Here is a 19,703-nt window from a genome sequence, read left to right as displayed (position 1 = left end):
AAGTGGTCCTTCCAATGGTTTTTGGTTAATCAACCGTCCAATATTTTTTAAATGATCATACCGCATTGGAATCCACAACTCAAGTACAGGCCTCATGCACAGTCATTTGAGACATCAGAAAACATCCTTGGTTTCCTATAACTCACTACTATTCCTTTAACCTCAATGAAGCTGAATTTTTCCAGATCTCTAGATGCCTTTTAATATAAGAATTACTATAGATTTCTTCTTTCAGCTTCCAGCTTAATAAGTCTCCTGATTTTCTTCCAATCACAGGTAGATCTCATGTTTACTTTATTTCATCTGTAGGTCTGTTTTTATCTTTCTTTCAAACAGCTGCAAGCTACACAAGACCAAAGCTGACAAAGTATCTAAACAGATTTTCCAAGCATCAATGAGTCTTGCCTGCTGGTTATAATTTAACTGAATTCAGTGATAAACTCCAATGCAAAGACTATCACTGAACTCCACCCTTCTTTGTGAAAATGTAACAAATATGGCCTGAGAGAAGGTTCACTGGGCTCAAACCAGATTTGGACGGACTGTCTTATGAACAGATGTTGAGTAGGTTGGGCCTGTACTCATTGGAGTTTAGAAGAATGAGAGGCCATCTTGTTGAAACATAGGGGACTTGACAGGGTAGATGCAGAATGACTCCTCTTGTAGGAGATTCTAGGACCAGTGGGCGTAATCTCAGAATAATGGGCTACACATTTGAGGCATAGGTGAGAAGGAATTTTTTCTCTTAGAGACTAGTGAATCTGTGGAATTCTTTACTACAAAGGAATGTCAAGGGTGGATCATTAAGGATATTCAAGGCTGAGACAGACATATTCTTAATCAGTAAGGGAATCAAGGGTGACATGGAAAAAGCAGGAAAGTTGAGCCAAAGATTATCAGATCAGCCATGATATCATTGAATCAAGGAGCAGACTTGATGGGCTGAATGGTTTACTTCTGCTCCAGTATGTTATGGTTACCTGGTAAAAAAAAATAAATTAACTACCACTAGCTTCCAAAGATTTCCTTAACTTTGGGAAGCCACATGAATAGCTTGTCCTTTATCTAATATCTCTAAGTGTCATGTCTCTTGATTTTTCTCATTAAGTCAAAGCATCTCTCATGTTTCTCACCTATTTACTCTGATTTTTTCAAGTGACCACAAGTTAGCTTTTGATTTGTAATTATCTGATGTCTCTATGGTTTGCCAAACTGTGTATATTTACCACTCTTCTCCCCAGTGAATTCAAGTAAAATTCAATTTCAGAAACCAAAGTAACAAAGCCTTTCAACATATAAACTAGGTCACTAGGCTTAAGCAGCACCTGCTCCCACAAAGAAATGAAAAACACCCTTGTGATGTGTTTTCATTTTTACCATAGTCACCAATATGATGACTAATAACATTTTTATATCAAAACAATTCCATTATAATTAAGCTTTAAAAGACCTTGGTGAGACCACCCCTGGAGCATTGCTTGTAGTTTTGATGTCTCCAACTAATAAAGGATATATTTGCCATAGAGAGTGCAGCAGAGGTTCACCTGGGATGGCCGGACTGTCACAAGATGAGAGGTTCATTTGACTGGATCTGATTTCAGTAGAGTTTAGAAAGATAAGTAGGATGTTGTGTAACTTGGAAGATTTACAAGGATGTTGCTAGGGTTGAAGGGTTTGAGCTGTAGGGAGAGGCTGAATAGGCTAGAGCTGTTTTCCCTGGAGCATCGGAAGTTGAGGGGTGACTTTATAGGGGTTTATAAAATGATGAGGTTTTTTCCGTGGGGTGGGGACACCCAGAGCTAGAGGGTGCAGGTTTAGGGAGAGAGGGGAAAGACATAAAAGTGATCTAAGGGGCAACTTCTTCATGCAGAGGGTGGTACGTGTATTAGATTAGATTCTCTACAGTGTGGAAACAGGCTCTTTTGACCCAACAAATCCACACCGCCCCTCCGAAGAGAAACTCACCCAGACCATTCCCCTACGCTATATTTACCCCTGACTAATGCACCTAACACTTTGGACAATTTAGCATGGCCAATTCACCTGACCTGCACATCTTTGGATTGTGGGAGGAAACTGGAGCACCCGGAGGAAACCCACGCAGACAAGGGGAGAATGTGCAAACTCCACACAGACAGACAGGAATGAACCCAGGTCCCTGGTGCTGTGAGGCGGCAGTGCTAACCACTGAGCCACCGTGTTGCCCCAAATGGAATGAGTTGCCAGAGGAAGTGGTGGAGACTGGTACAGTCTTAGCAATTAAAATGCATTTGGATGGGCAAATGAGTAAGAAGTGTTTAGAGGGATATGGGTCAAGTGCTGGCAAACGAGACAAAATTTATTTAGGATATCTGGTTGGCATGAGTGAGTTGGACCGAAGGGTCAGTTTCCATGCTTTACGTCTTTATGAGAGGAGAACTTTATCCCATTCAAACAGAGCTGGACAGACTGGATGCAGGAAAATGCTTTCCCATTTCCCTTCCCCACCTCAGAAGACTATGGTGGACAAGTCACTAAACATATTCAAGAAAGATCGATAAATGTTTAGATTTTAAAGACATCGAGGATATGGAGAGAAAGGAGGAATATGACAATGAGGTAAAGGATCAGCTGTGATCAGATTGAATAGTGAAGCAGGCTCAAAGGGCTCAATGGCCTACTTTTGCTTTTAGTTTCTAAATCTCATTCTTCTCCTGCCAAACCCCCTCCTCCCTCCAATCTGTTACCTTGTCCATTAGGCGGTCTACTTAAACTGTGTTATCATTTTCAAGTGGTATCCAGTCAAAGTATATAATAGTCAATTCTTATGTCTCTTCTTTCATGCTCATAGGTTCCATATTGGCTAAATCTAAAGAAATATTTAGTTAACTAAAATATTAAGCTGTCCTCCTGCTCAGCTGCAGGCACATCTTCATTTTTATATTCATTTTCAAGGTATAAATATTCAACATTCTCCTCCATGATAAAAAGTTCAAAGTTACCACCTTAATTTGTCATGATATGGAGATGCCGGTGCTGGACTGGGGTGTACAAAGTTAAAAATCACACAGCACCAGTTTATAGTCCAACAGGTTTAATTTCCTTAATTTGTAATTGTTTGCCAACCTTTCAGTCAGTTTTGCAAACACTATTAACCTAATCTTGCTTAATTGTTGCATGCCTGTCAGATATCAATCCTACTTCTCTGGGGAAAAAAAACTAACAATTACCAAAGCCGTTCTGCTTCTCACTAAGTACAATAAAATCTTACCATAAAATCTTGTTAGCTTAAAGCTTAGCCAATATTCTAGTGTACCTACAGCAGTCTTTGATTTAGAAATCCTGGCAACAACCCTCAATTTTCTGCAGCTTTTAAGTGCAACTCCACCATTCTAGATCACAGTTTCTCAGCACTATATTCCTGCTCTCTGTCTGTATCAAATGATTCACTATCCTGTGAGTGAAGTGATTCTTCCCAATCGGAGTCATAAATGGCTTCCCTAATTCTGAGACTATGTCTCTTCATCCTAGACTCTGCGGCCAGGGGAAACATTCTTTCTATATCTACTCTGTTTACTAGTTTAGGAACTTTGTACATTTATGTGATCCCATCTCATTTTTCTTAACTATACACAATGCAGGTCTGATTTCCTTAACGTTTTATCATAGAAGAAATCTACAATCCAAGAAATTAGTCTAGTGAGTCTCTGCTGCACTCTCTCTATCGCAAGTATATTCTTCCTTCGACAAGGAGACCAGAACTACACACAATACTCCAGGTGCACTCTTACCAGTGTTCTGTACATTTCAAGTAAAACATATTTATTCTTGTACTCAAATCCACTGCAATAAAAGCTAAGACACCATTTACTTTGCTAATTGCTTGCTGCACCTGCATATTAACATTCAGTGACTTATGAATAAGGACATCCGGGTTCCTTTGGACATCATTACTTTCCAATCTCTCAACATTTGATAAATATTCTGCACCTTGGTTCCATCTACCATCTCACATTTATCCATGTTATATTCCATTTGCCATGGCTTGCCTGTTCTGCCAGTCCAAAGCTCTTTGAAGTCTCTTTGCATTTGCATAACAACACACATTCCCACGTGGTTTCGTGTCATCTCTAAATTTGGAAATGTTACATTTAGTTCCCTTAAATCACTGATATCGATTCTGAACAACTGGAGCCCCAAGTACTAATTCTTAAGAAATGCTCCCCATCACAAGTTGGTAACCTGAGATTTACCAGTTCATTCATGCTGTTTGTTTTCTTAATATCCGTTAATTATCTTTTCATGTTCTTACTTAATGCATGTGCTCTGGCTTTGTTTAGTAACTATCTTGTGGGAATTTATCGATTATCTTCTGAAAATCCAAACATAGCACATTGAGTGGTCCCCTTACCTATTTTGCTAATAACATCTTCAAAAAACTCCTATGGTTTTTCAAGAATGATTTTTCTTTCATAAACCCAAATGCCCAGTCCAATCAGTCGTTTCTAAATGTCTGATTATCACCTCCGTTAAAACTGATTCTCATGTTTTCCTGACCACTGATGTGAGGATAACAGGGCTGGAGTTCCCGATTTTCTATCTTCTTCCTTTCTTAAATAGTAGGATTAGAAAAGATGTTCACTCATGCATTCAGTATCTCCATAGACATCTCAGTCAGCTGTCTGGGATTTAGGTCAATGGTCATGGGAAGTTGTCATTTCCAAGCACTATTTCTTTACCAATATTAATTTATTTCAGTTGCTCATTCTCACTCTTTCTATGGGTCTCAGTTATTTTTGACTTGAAGTCTTTGTCATTAAGCTCTCGGTTCCTCAGGTGACCGAAAACTATGCTGCCTCACTGGATAGGATGTTGAATTTCATCCATGATGTCTCCCGTCATTGAGAGGAGGCTAGGAGAAAGTAAGGACTGCAAATGCTGGAGATCAGAGCTGAAAATGTGTTGCTGGAAAAGCGCAGCAGGTCAGGCAGCATCCAAGGAGCAGGAGAGTCGACATTTCGGGCATGAGCTCTCATTCCTGAAGAAGGGCTCATGCCCGAAACGTCGACTCTCCTGGTCCTTGGATGCTGCCTGACCTGCTGCGCTTTTCCAGCAACACATTGAGAGGAGGCTCCCAATTTATAGGAATTGATCTACTTGTCTAATGGCTCTCAACTTGGATTGTAACAGGAATTGCACATAATTAAGACCATCTGTATACAGCAGCTTGACAGCAGAGGTTGGGTGGTATAGGTTATGGATTGAAGGCAATGAAGATTGAATAGTTTCCTGCTCCTTCTGTATATTAGCCCCACACCAGTGAAAGTTTCAGGGATATGGTATGGAACTTTTTGCAACGGGAATTTGGAGAAGGTCGTTGGTATGAAAACATAGGCTTGCTTGACCTCAATCTTCACATGTTTGGGTCTGCACAGGATCCATTAATGAGGATTAGGGTTTGCATGTTATCTTGCGGCAGCAAGAGTTGGTGATGGACTTCTGTGGGAAAACAAATGTTAGGTTAATCCTCCAAAATCCAACACAGTTTACAGATTGGAAGGCTTTTTTCAGGTCAAAACAATCATGTACAGAGGTTGCTGTTTCTCTCTGCATTTTTCACGGTGTGACGGTCATGTGCATTGAGCCTCTTGATAAATGTTATTAAACTTGGAAGCATGCATACGATTTACAAGAATGTTGCCTTGGTTGGAGGATTTGAGCCACAGGGAGGGGCTAAATAGGCTGGGGCTATTTTCTCTTGAGTGTTGGAAGCTGAAGGGTGGTCTGATGGATATTTATAAAATCATGAGGGGCATGGATATGGTGAATAGCCAAGGTCTTTTTCCCAAGGTAAGGGAGTCCAGAACTAGAAGGCATAAGTTTAAGGTGGGAGGGGAAAGATATAAAAGGGACCACGAGGGCAACTTTTTCACACAGCCAATGGTGCGTTTATGGAATGAGCTGCAAGAGGAAGTGGTGGAGGCTGGTACAATTACAATATTTAAAAGGCATCTGGATGAGTATATGAATGGGAAGGGTTTAGAGGGATATGATCCAAGTGCTGGCTGATGGGAAGAAATTAATTTAGGATTACTGGTCAGCATGGATGAGTTGGACCGAAGGGTCTGTTTCTGTACAACTCTATGACTCTGTGACAGAATCCATATTGTGACTCTGGGAAGAATTTTTCAGCATGTGGGAGGAGGCAATTAAAGAAGATTTTTGCAATGATGTTCACGATAATAGTAGGGATACCTTTCCATATGTATCATTACCAATCTTATGTCCTTTCTTAGGACTATTGTCCTTGCTTACAATAGTAACATCTTGGAAATCTCCAGCGATGTTATCATTCTTTGAGATGAGGGAATAAGATCACATAACTGAGCCAAGGGTGTTTCTCTGCCGTGTTTGAGTAGTGTTGCAGGGGTTCTGTCTGCGCTGGCAGCCTTGTTGATTCTTGTCTGTAAGGTGGCTTTTTCAAACCCATGCCATTTTCGGGTTGGGTTGAAATGTTGGCGGCTTGCATGCTGTGAGCAGAAGAGAAAAACATTGATGAAAGCAAATGTAAGGCCCTTAAAATCAGAAACAGGGGAATTTATAATGTGTCCCAAAGAACTGGCTACTCAAACTAAATAAACAATTTGGTAAACAAAAAGCCAAAAGACATGTGGATGTGGAGAACAGACATTGCTGGAAGTCTAGCAGCATCTGTGGAGAGAAATCAGAGTTGACATTTCTGGACCAGTGTCCCATCTTCAGAACTGAATACTTTGGTTCTGTATTCGCAAATGAGGACACAAATAGCATACCAGAATTATTCAAGTACGCAGGGTTTAGTGAGAAGGATGAACTGAAAGACGTCCGAGTTAGTTGGAATGGTGTTGTGCAAATTGATGCGGGCAGAGGCTGGTAAGTCTCCAGGACTTGATAAATTACGTAGCACCGTACTTGGAGGAGTGGCTGTAGAAATAGTGGATGCATTGGTGATCATCTTCCAAGATTCTATAAGATCAAGAACAATTCCTATAGATCAGAGGGTAGCTAATGTAACTCCTTTATTTAGGAAGGGAGACAGAGAGGAAAGTGGGAATTATAGAGTAGTTAGTCTGATGTCGATAGTGGAGAAAATGCTAGAGTCCATTAATGAAAGAATCAGTAGCTCAGCATTGGCAGAATCAGACTGAGTCAGCATGGATTTATGAATGGGAAATCATGCTTGGCACGTCTGCTGGAGTTCTTCAGGGATGCAAGCAGTACAGTTGGTAAAGGGTAAACAGTGAATGTGATTTATTCGGACTTTGAGAAAGCTTCTGACAAAATCCCACTTTTTAGAGATGAGAATCTAAAATGAAGGCACATGGGAAATAGGGGTAGTGTATTGAGATAAACAGAAAACTGCTTGGCAGACTGGAAACATACAAAACAGGTGTAGGTGTAGGCCATTCAGCCCTTCAAGCCTGCACCACCATTCAATATGATCACGGTGGATCATGGCAGTTCCAGTATCCCACACTCGCTTTCTCTTCATGTCCCATGATCCCTTTAGCTGCAAGGGCCATACCCAGCTCCCTCTTGAATATATCTAATGAACTGGTCCCAAGAGCTTTCTGTGGATCAGAATTCCACAGGTTCACAACTCTCTGAGTGAAGAAATTCTTCCTTATCTCGGTCCTGAATGGCTTACCCCTTATTCTTAGACTGAGAGGAGGAAGAGTAACAAAGAATAGGAATAAACAAGTTTTTTTTCTGAATGGTAGGAGGTGACTAGTGGGATGCCACAGTGATCAATACTTGGACCCCAGACCTTTGCAAGATAGGCCACTTTTGAAATATTGCTTGCAATTCTGATCTCTTTCTTAATGGAAGGATGTTGTGAAACTTGAAAGTGTTCAGAAAAGATTTACAAGGATGTTGCCAGGGTTAGGAGGATTTGAGCTGTAAGGAGAGGCTGAACAGGCTGGAGCTGTTTTCCCTCCAGCATCGGAGGCTGAGGGAAAACCTTATAGAAGTTTATAAAATCATGAGGGGCATGGATAGGATAAATAGACAAGGTCTTTCCCCTGGAGTGGGCTGGTCCAGAACTGGACTGCATAGGTTAGGGTGAGAAGGGAAAGATTTAAAAGGGATCTAAGGGGCAACTTTTTCACATAGAGGGTGGTGCATTGAGGAATGAGCTGCCAGAGGAAGTGGTGGAGGCTAGTGCAATTGCAGCTGGCATCTGGATGGGTGTATGAATAGGAAGGGCTTCGAAGGTTATGGGCCAAGTGCAAGCATATGGGATTAGACTGATTAGGATATCTGGTTGGCATGGACAAGTTGGACTGAGGATCTGTTTCCATGCTGTACATCTCTATGAATCTGAATTATTTAGATGAGGGAACTAAATCAAATATCTCCAAGTTTACAGATGACACAAAGCTCGATGAACTGTGAGAATAATGCAGAGATGCTTCAATGTGGTTTGAATGAACTGAGTGAATGTGCAAATGTATGAAGTAAATGTGAGGTTATTCCACTTTGGGAGCAAGAACAGGAATGCAGATTATTAATTGAATGGCTATAAATTGAGAGATAAGAATGTGCAATGAGACCTCGAGTCCTCATCCACCATTCGCTGAAGGTAAGCATGCAAGTGCAACAGGTGGTAAAGAAGGCAAATCGTATTTTGACCGTGAAAATGAGAGGCTTTGAGTACAGGAGCGGGAGTCATCCTGCAATTGTACAGGGCCTTGTTGAGACCACACCTGAATATTGTGTGTAGTTGTGGTCTCCTTATCTGGGCAATGATATTTATTCCTATAGAGAGAATATTGCAACAATTTACTAGACTGATTCCTGGGGTGGTGGGACTGACATATGAGAAAATTTGAATCAGGATTCTACTCACTCAAAGAAGAATGAGAGGGGATTTCATAGTTTCACATCAAATGTTATCAGACTTGACAGGGTAGATGCAGGAAGGATGTTCCCAATGGCAGGGAAGGCCGGAATCAGGGCCACACTCTAAGGAGATGGGGCAACCATTTTGCACTGAAATGTGGAGACATTTCTGCACCCAGAAGTGGTGAGTGGTGGAATTTGTTACTGTAGAAAGTAGTTGGGGCAAGAAAGAGTTGGATTTAACATTTGGGGTTCAAGGAATCAAAGGATATAGAGGAAACTAGAAACAGGCTATTGAGTTAGATGATTCACCATGATGATAATGAATGGTGGAGCAAGCTCAAAAGGCCAATTGGCCTACTCCTGTTCCCATTTTCTACGTTTTTATGACCAAGGGCACTCACTTTGAGGATCAAGACTCAGTAAGGAGATTCTTAGTGATCCTCTCAATGAGTGCAGTCTGTCTCTCTCTGTCCTTAATGAGTGACATTCCATTCTTAGGCCTCAATAGTGAATGTCTGTGGGTTTTCGGCCTGTAGATGGACTTGACTGCCCTGAAGAATTCATGTGCAGCATGCTGTCAGCTATCAAGGCACCAAGGTCATAGCCTACAAAGTAGCAGTCTTCGTTTATGCATCAGGCATGAACAATGTAGAACAGACATCGCAAATCCCTTGAGAAATATCACCAGCAATACCTCTGCAATATTCTGTAATTTTCCTTGTAGGATAGATAGACCAATCTTAGTGTTCTCCCTCAGGATCACATCCTCAATATTGAGGCACTGTTTATACTTGTGTGTGGAGGTCATCTTGCCTGTATGCTTGGTGCACGCCTTCCAAAGCAGACTCTACTCAGAGCTTTGTCCTGGCAGGTGGTTACCAAGAGACAGAGAAAATGCTTCAAGCATGTGGATAAAACCTACCTTAAAAAAGAATTACTGTTCCCAACAGTCATGGGAATCCCAAGCCCAAGAAAATCCCAAATGAAGAAGAAACATGCACAAAGATGTCAGGCATTTTGGTTGTCTCCACCAGGCTCAGATAGAGGTCAAGTGCAAACAGCAAAAAGTCTGAGAAAACCCCCAGCTTATTTGTAACAAGGTGTGTGGATCCCACAATAGGCTATTCAGTAATTTCAGGAACCTCAATATCAGAGTGGAAGAAAGTATGCCTTAGCAGAAGATTGTTTCAAGGGGAATTTTTGTATGAAGAAAGATATAAATTAATTATTTTATTAATTTATTATTTTCAAATATAAATGCTCCTATCTCTGCCTGTAATGGACTTATGCTTGTCTTTTGCTCCATTACATTCTTCTGGAATTTGAGTCTTTTTTTAACATATTTTATTAATTGCATTCATATCTCATTGTATCTTTCATTATCAGTTTCACAATCCTTCTTTGTGAACTTTTAAGTGCTCAAGTTTACTATTTTTCTGTCAGCTTTACAAGTTTCCTCCTTTATGTGATGCAAGGTTTCACTTTTTTTTTGTTAGCCACTGTTGACTCACCTTTTTGCTTTCAAAGAATGTATGTTTGTGAAAAACTGTTACATTCTAGGTATTGCCTATCTACTGTCAAATCTCTTAAAGTATTTTCCCAGTCCACTACAGCCAACTTGCCCTTCATAACTTCATAGTTATTGTTACTTAAGATTAGACCCTAATTTTTGGATAAAACTACACCATTTCCAATATAAATGAGAAATCCCATAATATTATGGTCATTTTCCCTCCTGGTTCTTTTACAGGATTATTGATTAATTTTTTCTTCATTCAATGATACTAGATTGAAATTAGCTTTCTCAACATGCTACTCCAGAAAACCATCTTGAAAACATTCCAGGAATTTCTATAGTATTGTTTTCATTTACCCAGTCTACACATAGAATGAAGTCATGCATAATTGCATTGCATTATCCTTGTTGCATGCACTCCTAATTGCCTGATTTATACCATGCCCAATATTACCAATACTAGTAAGAAGCAAAGACCAGTTACTTTCCAAAGAGATGGAGGAGAAAGAGGGCTGGACCTTGGTTAATATTGGGTATTTATGTTTCTGTGTAAGTGTGACAGATATGTGTGAAAGTTACAGCTGAACTGGTGTTTTTATTTGCTCTATAGAAATAAGGTGCCCCCTCAAGTGCAATCTACATACTCTATCAGATGTCATGGGGCAGAATCCTGCGATTGTAGTCTGTGAAATCAATACTGGATGTTTTAAAGGCAATTGCCTTCTGTAGCTGTAGTTAACTGGTTCCCATCTGGCCAGGTAGACTTCAATAGGACAACTGTTTGATGAGAAATTAATTAAAGAGTACATTAAAGTACTCCCTCATTTCTGTGTTAAAATAAAATCCCATCTATTGGCTGACTTTGTTTTCTGATGTTTAATTTTCTGAAGAGGAATAAGTAAAATTCAGATATCTAGACTTGGTTGAAAATTTATATTCTATCCCAAATTTTGTGTACCATTCTGCTGAATATGAAACATTTTTAAGCTGGACTGATTCACTGCTTTGTTCATCCTTTGCTTCCTTAAAAAAAGAATTATTTACTTTAAGTAAAGATTTGAAGGCTCACGGTATCTTCTCAGTCTGGAAATCTATTGTGCAGAAATACATATTGTCTTAGATCTCATGGAATGCAGGGAGAACGAGCTGTTTGGATACAGAACTGGCTCAAAGGTAGAAGACAGAGGGTGGTGGTGGAGAGTTTTCAGACTGGAACCATGTGACCAGTGGAGTGCCACAAGGATCGGTGCTGGGTCCTCTACTTTTTGTCATTCACATAAATGATTTGGATGTGAGCATAAGAGGTAAAGTTAGTAAGTTTGCTGATGACGCCAAAATTGAAGGTGTAGTGGACAGCGAAGAAGGTTACCTCAGATTACAACAGGATCTTGATCAGACAGGCCAATGGACTGAGAAGTGGCAGATGGAGTTTCATTCAGATAAATGCGAGGTGCTGCATTTTGGGAAAGCAAATCTTAGCAGGACTTATACACTTAATGGTAAGGTCCTAGGGAGTGTTGCTGAACAAAGAGACCTTGGAGTGCAGGTTCATAGCTCCTTGAAAGTGGAGTCGCAAGGAGATAGGATAGTGAAGAAGGTGTTTGGTATGCTTTCTTTTATTGGTCAGAATATTGAGTACAGGAATTGGGAGGTCATGTTGTGGCTGTACAGGACATTGACAAGGCCACTGTTGGAATATTGTGTGCAATCTGGTCTCCTTCCTATCGGAAAGATGTTATGAAACTTGAAAGGGTTTAGAAAATATTTAGAAGAATGTTGCCAGGGTTGGAGGATTTGAGCTATAGGGAGAGGCTGAACAGGCTGGGGCTGTTTTCCCTGGAGCGTCGGGGGTTGAGGGGTGACCTTATAGAGGTTTATAAAATCATGAGGTGCATGGACAGGATAAATAGGCAAACTCTTTTCTCTGGGGTGGGGGAGTTCAAAACTAGAGGGCATAGGTTTAGGGTGAGAGGGGAAAGATATAAAAGAGACGTAAGGGGCAAAACTTTCACACAGATGGTAGTACGTGTATGGAATGAGCTGCCAGAGGAAGTGGTGGAGACTGGTACAGTTGCAACATTTAAAAGGCATTTGGATGGGTATATGAATAGAAAGGGTTTGGAGGGATGTGAGCCGGGTGCTGGCAGGTAGGACTAGATTGGGTTGGGATATCTGGTCGGCATGGACGGGTTGGACCGAAGGGTCTGTTTCCATGCTGTACATCTCTGTGACCCGATGATTATGAGAAGACTTGTAGCATCCTTTACTTTGGGAGTAGAAAGATGCTCAATGAATGAAATGAGCAGTTGGGTTTGGATAAAGAAAACATTTTTATTACTGAATTATAATGTTTTATCATTGTTAACGTTTTTGTTAAAGATACATATAGTAGCATTGCTTTCCAGTTCATAAACTTTTGGTTAGGTATTCTAACACCACACTATAATCCAAAAGAATCCAGAATCCGACAGTCACTTGGGATCAAGCAATCTGGACTGGTGAGCTTACGTTGTAAGACATATTCACTATAATCAGACTTTAGCAACTGTTGGAATCTTTAAAATTTCATCATTCAAAATAAAACAAAGGCGACTTTGATTTTTGTACTTTGAATACAGGTGCTGCTGTGGACGGCTGGTTGGCGATCACCCTGGTTTAGATAACAAGTTACCAGTCTATTTATCAGCTCATGACGATGGAGAGGAGGAGTGGTGCATTGAGAATCACACCATAGCAAGTCCAACTGATTCTTTTGGTACCATAGACTTCCAGGATGGCGCTTATTCCTACCGTGCTAAGGTTGGTTGCATTTCACAGTCACACAGTGTCTGGAACCAAGTCAACTTGCTAACAACTCTCATTAGCATGTAATGCTCCCATACAAATGTATTCAAATTATGCAAATAACTCACTGACCCAGATTTTAGTGAATCAACTCTAGTTCAAGTATGGAGACAGTTAACTTTAGGGCAGTCAGTTACCCCCTCCATTGACTTGCCTTTCTGTATATTTCAAATTGAACCTGTTCTTTTGCATTGGTGAGTGTGAAACAATAAAAAAATCCTGCATCTTCTCTGACACAAATAGTTTGAGATAGTGGCAATATCTGGCATGTGGGATTGGCTCCCCCTTTAGGCAAGGGGGCTAGACTGTGGGCTAGGAGACATAGGTAAGTTTTAAGGTATAACTTCAGATTTTCCTGTGGGCCAGAAGGAGCAAGTGTGCTCCCCATTTTCTTTTAGTCCTGTGCATGTATTACAGTTGTTTTCCTCCAAACTTTCTGATGGAGGAATAAATATAGTTACCTAGCTCTTCAATGCAGATATTCTTGGGAGTTGTGATGCAGAAAGTATTCTGTACAATGGTCAAACCACATGTAAAATGTAGTTATAAATGAATTGTTGGAATCATTTTTCTGGTGGAGGGGCAACAGTAATTATATAAGCAGTTTGACATGTTTGTTTTTACATGTCCCAAAACATGGTCCACGTGCTCTCCTTGTTACGTTGCGGATTTGCTACCTTTATTCTCGGAAGGTTTCCCCAGACCCAATTCTCTTCCCCCTAACTGACAAGGTCTGACGGATTGTGTGGTCCTTTGCGGTAGGTCGAGGATTTCTATTGTCGTGCAATTTGTGATGTAGTTATCTGGTGCAGGTCCCTGCCCAAAGACCCTGTGGATAACATTGGTTGTCTGTATTAATATTTTCTATTAATGTATTTTATCCAGTAACTCTACAGAGCTTCATTCACCTGAACACTTGTAGGAGGGTTATCTCAAAAGGAGGGTAATCCAGGCACTGATGAGGCCACATCAGAAATCTCAGGACCATCAAGAGGACCAGCCTTAGAGAGGGCAGGTTGGAGAAGGGCCAATAAGGTCACTCAACTGTCCTGCCTGAGGTTCAGGTATCTCCAGATGTTGGGACAGCAGAGATAGTGAAGGCTGTTGCTCTCCATGAATGATAAATGTGTCTCACTGCAGGACAGAATGAGATTCCTGGTGGTTAGTGAATTTCGAAGATGTGGAAACAAAGGAGGTTCAGGATGTAGTGTTCATGTGACCTGTTTGCTTTTTTCAAAAGTTTGCAAAGAAGACTTTAATCCCTTTTATCAATCTTGTTCCCACTTTACACTACATTGTGCAGTTATATAGGAACCAATGGAGGGGCTGAGGAGCAGAGTGGTTCTAAGGCCCTTTGAACTGAATAGCTTGCTAAGCTATTTTAGAGATCATTTAAGAGTTAGTAATATTACTGTAGGTCTGAAGTCACATGTAGCCCAGACCAGGTAAGGAAATAGATTGCCCTCCCTTAAGGATTTTAATGAATAAGATGAGAATCTGGTGGTATGAATATATGAAGCCAACAGCTGCTGCAAAATTGTATTCAGTCATAATCTGTCATTCCATAGCCTGACATATCCCTCACTCTGTAACTATTGCCAAACCAGGGAACTGACCCTGATTCACTGAAGACTGTGGAAAGGCAAGCCAGGAAAACAGCAGACATATCTAAACATATGATCTCAAACTTTTGAGGCTGCAACTCGGCATTACTTGCATGTCAAACAACGGAAGCATATAATAGACAGAGCTAAACAATCCCTCAATTATGGATCAAGTCAAATCTCTGCCACCAGAAAAAAATTCCAGTCACAAATGATGGTGGACAATTAATCCACAAACCAGAGGAGGTGGCTACACAAATATCCTCATCCTTAATGATCAGGTAGTCCAGTGCATCATTTTATTTTTATTTATTCATGGGAGGTGGGCATCACCTGCCTGGCCAGCATTTATTGCCCATCCCTAATTGCCCAGAGGGCACTTAAGCATCAACCACATTGCTGTGGGTCTGGAGTCACGTGTAGGCCAGACCAGGTAAGGATGGCAGTTTCCTTCTCTAAAAGGCAGATGGGTTTTTTCCCCTAACAGTTAACAATGCTTTTATTTTTCATTACACCCAGAGTTTTACTGAATTCAAATTCCACTACCTGTCATGGCAGGATTCAAACCTGGCTCCCCAAAACTTTACCAGTGTGTCTGGACTATAGTCCAGCATTAATATCACTGGACCACCCCATTCCTGAAGTGCAAGAGACAAGGCTAAAACATTTGTAACCAGCATCATTCAGAAAGCGGATGACCATTTGGGCCTCTTCCTCAGATCCCCAGCTTCACAGGTATCAATCTCCTGTCAATTTGATTCACTTGACGAGCTGTAAAGAAATGGCTGAAGGCATTGGATGCTGTAAAGGCAGTTGGACTTGACAACATATCAGCAATAGTAATGAATATTTGTGCTCAAGGACTAGTTCTGTCTCTAGCCAAGTTCTTCGAGAACAGCTACAACATTGGCATATATCCAGCAATGCTGAAATTTGCCTCAGTATGTTCTCATACCCAAGAAGCTGGATAATTGCAAAATGGCCAATTACTGTTCAATATGATCATAGTCTTGGCCAAAGTGATGGAGGGTGTCCTCAGCAGTCTGAGTTCCACCAGAGCAATTCTTGAGCTGATCTCAAGAGGTGAGGTGAGATTAACTGCCCTTGGCATCAAGGCAAAATTTTCTGTTAATTAAAATCATAACTAGGGCGAGAATGGTTGTGATTGTTGGAGTTTAGTTATTTCAGCTCCATCACGTATATGTAAGAAGTTCCTCAGGTTAATGTCTGATAGCAGTGGCAGCAGTGTTTATAAGGTATACTGCAGCAACACTATTTATAAGGTATACTGCAGCAACACACCAAAGCTCCTTCTGCAGTACCTTCCCTACCCATAACCCCAACTACCTAGAAGGACAAATGGAACAGGTACTTCAGAACCTGCAGGCTCTCCTCAAAAACACAAATCACCCTGATTTGGAACTATCTTGTCATCACTTCATTGTCACTGGGTGAACATTCTGGAGCTCTCTTGCTGACAGCTCTGTGGAAATCCCAACACCAACCACTGTGCCAACGTGGCGGTATGGTGGCACAGTGGTTAGCACTGCTGCCTCACAGCTCCAGGGACCTGGGTTCAATTCCCACCTCAGGCGACTGACTGTGTGGAGTTTGCACATTCTCCCCGTGTCTGCGTGGGTTTCCTCCGGGTGCTCCGGTTTCCTCCCACAGTCCAAAGATGTGCGGGTCAGGTGAATTGGCCATGCTAAATTGCCCGTAGTGTTAGGTAAGGGGTATATGTAGGGGTATGGGTGGGTTGTGCTTCAGCGGGTCGGTGTGGACTTGTTGGGCCGAAGGGCCTGTTTCCACACTGTAAGTAATCTAATTTAATCTAATCTGAACTGCAGCAGCTCCTGAAAGTAGTTCATGACCATCCTTGAGGGCATTAAATGGTTGTCCATCCAGCAACTGTCACATCCTGTGAAAAGAATTTTAAAACATATGGGACGGAGAGCATTGCCACAATCCACTCACTGGTCTGTTGGTTCAGGCTCTTCATAGAGGACATCATGCACACACCTGTCAAAGGCATTGGCAACATTCAGGACTTGGTTGGGCTCCACCATCATCTCTGCATGGGTACACTAAGCCTCTGAAAACTTCACAAAGTATTCCTTGCTTCTAGTTGCAGCTGCAACTTTGCTACGTAACAGCAGTTGTTAGTTAGAATGTTTGCTGTTTGTGATCATTTTGGAGGGATCTTGTAGGACCCATCAAGCCAGATGGATTCTGCTCACTGATGCAGCAATCCCTTTGACAATATATGCTGCTTTGTCATCAACAATTTATCAATGTAATATTTTTATTATAATATAATTAATTTAATCTATCTTATAATGTACAGTAATATATCTTCTTAAGAGCTGTGACATAATGTGATAAATCAAATTTGGAAGAGAAGGCAAGTCCAGAATAGATTCATAAATAATTCTTTGGGACTTAAATACTTGTAGTATTTACTTGCTACACACTCATGTGGGGGTTGGTTAGCTCAGTTGGCTGCTTTGTGATGTGGAGTGATACTAACAGCAGGGGTTCAATTGCCATGCTGACTCTGGTTGCTGCGACAATCCTGCCTTCTCAATCTTGCCCCTTGCTTGAGGTATAGTGCCCCTTAGAGTTAAACTCATGAGCAGTTGTGTGTGTGTGTGTGTGTGTGTGTGTGTCTGTCTGTCTGTCTCTCTCTCTCTCTCTCCCCCCTTACCCCCCAACCCCCCCACCTCTCTCTCTCTCTGGGACTTCGGCTGCTACTACACGCTACTGTTGTTTGGGCTTGGGGCATTACTGCTTTCAGGGATGATCCACTTAAACAACATCTATCTCCCACAGCAGCAATTTCAACTTGCCAGCCAGCGAGCATGAGCTTGGTGGTGCAGCATGCCTGTATACTGAAAGATTTGCTTTTGCCGTTTTCGATTGGTTTTGCTTTTGGTTTTAATGCTGACACAAAGTTTAGAAAATTTGCAAACAATCAACTCTTTAAAGAAAGATAAATTATTTTTCTGTCCATATTCCAGCCTTAGGTAGAATATTTATGTGGATGCTTGCTGTTATGTTTTCCAAATAGTTTCTGCCAAAGATGTCATAAGACAACATAATTAGTTTGATAACTGGGGAGATTTTCCTAACAACACATTGATGATACTTTACTTTGTATTCACTCTGAATTCTCTTCAGTACATTAGAGTCTCATATGACACAGAACTGCACCAGTTGCTTTACTTGATGTTGAAGGAATGGCTGATGGAACTACCAAAGCTGTTAATATCTGTCCATGGTGGTAGCCAGAACTTTGAACTTCCTCCAAAGCTGAAACAAATCTTTGGGAAAGGACTTATCAAAGCAGCTGAGACTACAGGGGCCTGGATAGTGACGGAGGGCATCAACACAGGTAGGTTGAATTCTGTTGATCACTTTTGAGGTTCAGATTTTTGAAAGCCAGAACTGTTTGATTGCTTAACAAATATGAAGATTTGCTTGTGTAGTAATTTGCTTGTGTAGTAATTTTATAAATTTTCAGAGTTGGTGAGTTTCAAGGTAATGATTCATATTTTATCCATTTATCTGAAAATCTATGAGAAATCTTTACTCATTTACATCGTCATGTGGAAGAGGAAGACATAGCCAATTGTTTTCCATATTACAAAAAGATAGTATAGAAGTTAAAAGCTATGGGAGATGAGACCTAATTCAAGATGTAGTATATGAGTTGTAATGGTAGGACAGATCTCTGATAATAACATTCTCTGTTGACTTAAAGTTCTGTCTTCTATAATGTTAGGCTTTTACAATGGGTGTTCTCAAACATTCAGTTTGACATTCAGACGCATTTTGACTCTTTTTCATTGCCCATTTTGAAATAAAATGTTAGGCATCAATTGGGCAGAATTTTATTTTGTTTGGTTATGGATGGAGACACTGCTAGCTAGCTCAGCATTTATTGCCCATTTGTAATTGCCCTTGGGAAGGTAGTTGTGGTGGTAGTGACTTATCTTCTTATATTTGTCCATGTGATAGAGGTAGAACCAAAATGCTGGGGTTCTTTGCTAGGACAGACTAGGTAGCTACCTGGGACATAAAATAACCCAACATTGACACCATTCAAATGCCAGGCAATGGCCATCTTCAAACAAAAGAGAATCCAACATCTCCCATCCTTCCTTCCTGATCAGTTGGAAATATAATGATGAAGAGATACATACTGCAGAAACTTCTTTCCCTCTCAGTCATTTACACTGTTTTCATACCAATTTATAGTAGAATAATTAAAGTCACCCACTTTAACTCCTTTATTATTTTCTCCATAACTCTGTAATTTTCCAATATATTTGCTGCTCTACAGTTCTCTAGTTGGTCACATATAGAACACAGCTAGTAATTCATTGGCATCTCCATGTTTCTTAACTCCATCCTAAAACAATTGGTCCTTGACCCCTCCTCGACATCCTCGGTCTCAAACACGCTAACTTGCTCCTTATGAAGCTCTGCCACTCCTCCTTCCTGGCAATCCTGAACACCTTGTATCTAGGTATATTTAGCACCCAGTCTTGTCCTTTTTGAGCTAGATCTCCAATGTCACCACAACATCACATTTTCAAAAAACCAAAAACAGAAATTGCATGAGAAACTCAGCAGATCTGGCAGCACTTCTGGAGTGAGAAATAGAATAATAGAAGAGTTTAGTGACCCTTGAGATCATATTTCAGTGTGGATATCTGCAGTTCACCAATATCATTTCATGAAGAATGTACATTGAAGCAGATGCACTTTCTGTCTTCCTCAAACCTTTATGCCCTCCCTCCCCTTTTATTTCCTTAGTCATGCATTCATCAATTTGCCCTGGTATTACTGTATTCACTAGTATGTAACACTGG

At 40.8% G+C, this 19,703-nt stretch overlaps 1 protein-coding gene across 1 annotated transcript in view; it reads left to right on the top strand.

The window, feature by feature from the left end:
• LOC132825905 (transient receptor potential cation channel subfamily M member 6-like) overlaps positions 1-19,703 on the top strand; it is a 160,000-nt gene that overhangs the window by 21,331 nt on the left and 118,966 nt on the right. Inside the window, exons 4-5 of the mRNA XM_060841531.1 lie at positions 13,000-13,180; positions 18,007-18,220. Of these exons, the coding sequence (XP_060697514.1) occupies positions 13,000-13,180; positions 18,007-18,220 (395 nt within the window). The remainder of the gene's footprint in view (positions 1-12,999; positions 13,181-18,006; positions 18,221-19,703) is intronic.

This window comes from Hemiscyllium ocellatum, chromosome 2, assembly GCF_020745735.1.
Source record: "Hemiscyllium ocellatum isolate sHemOce1 chromosome 2, sHemOce1.pat.X.cur, whole genome shotgun sequence".
Taxonomy (NCBI): domain Eukaryota; kingdom Metazoa; phylum Chordata; class Chondrichthyes; order Orectolobiformes; family Hemiscylliidae; genus Hemiscyllium; species Hemiscyllium ocellatum.
This window is presented reverse-complemented; position numbering and strand designations above follow the sequence as displayed.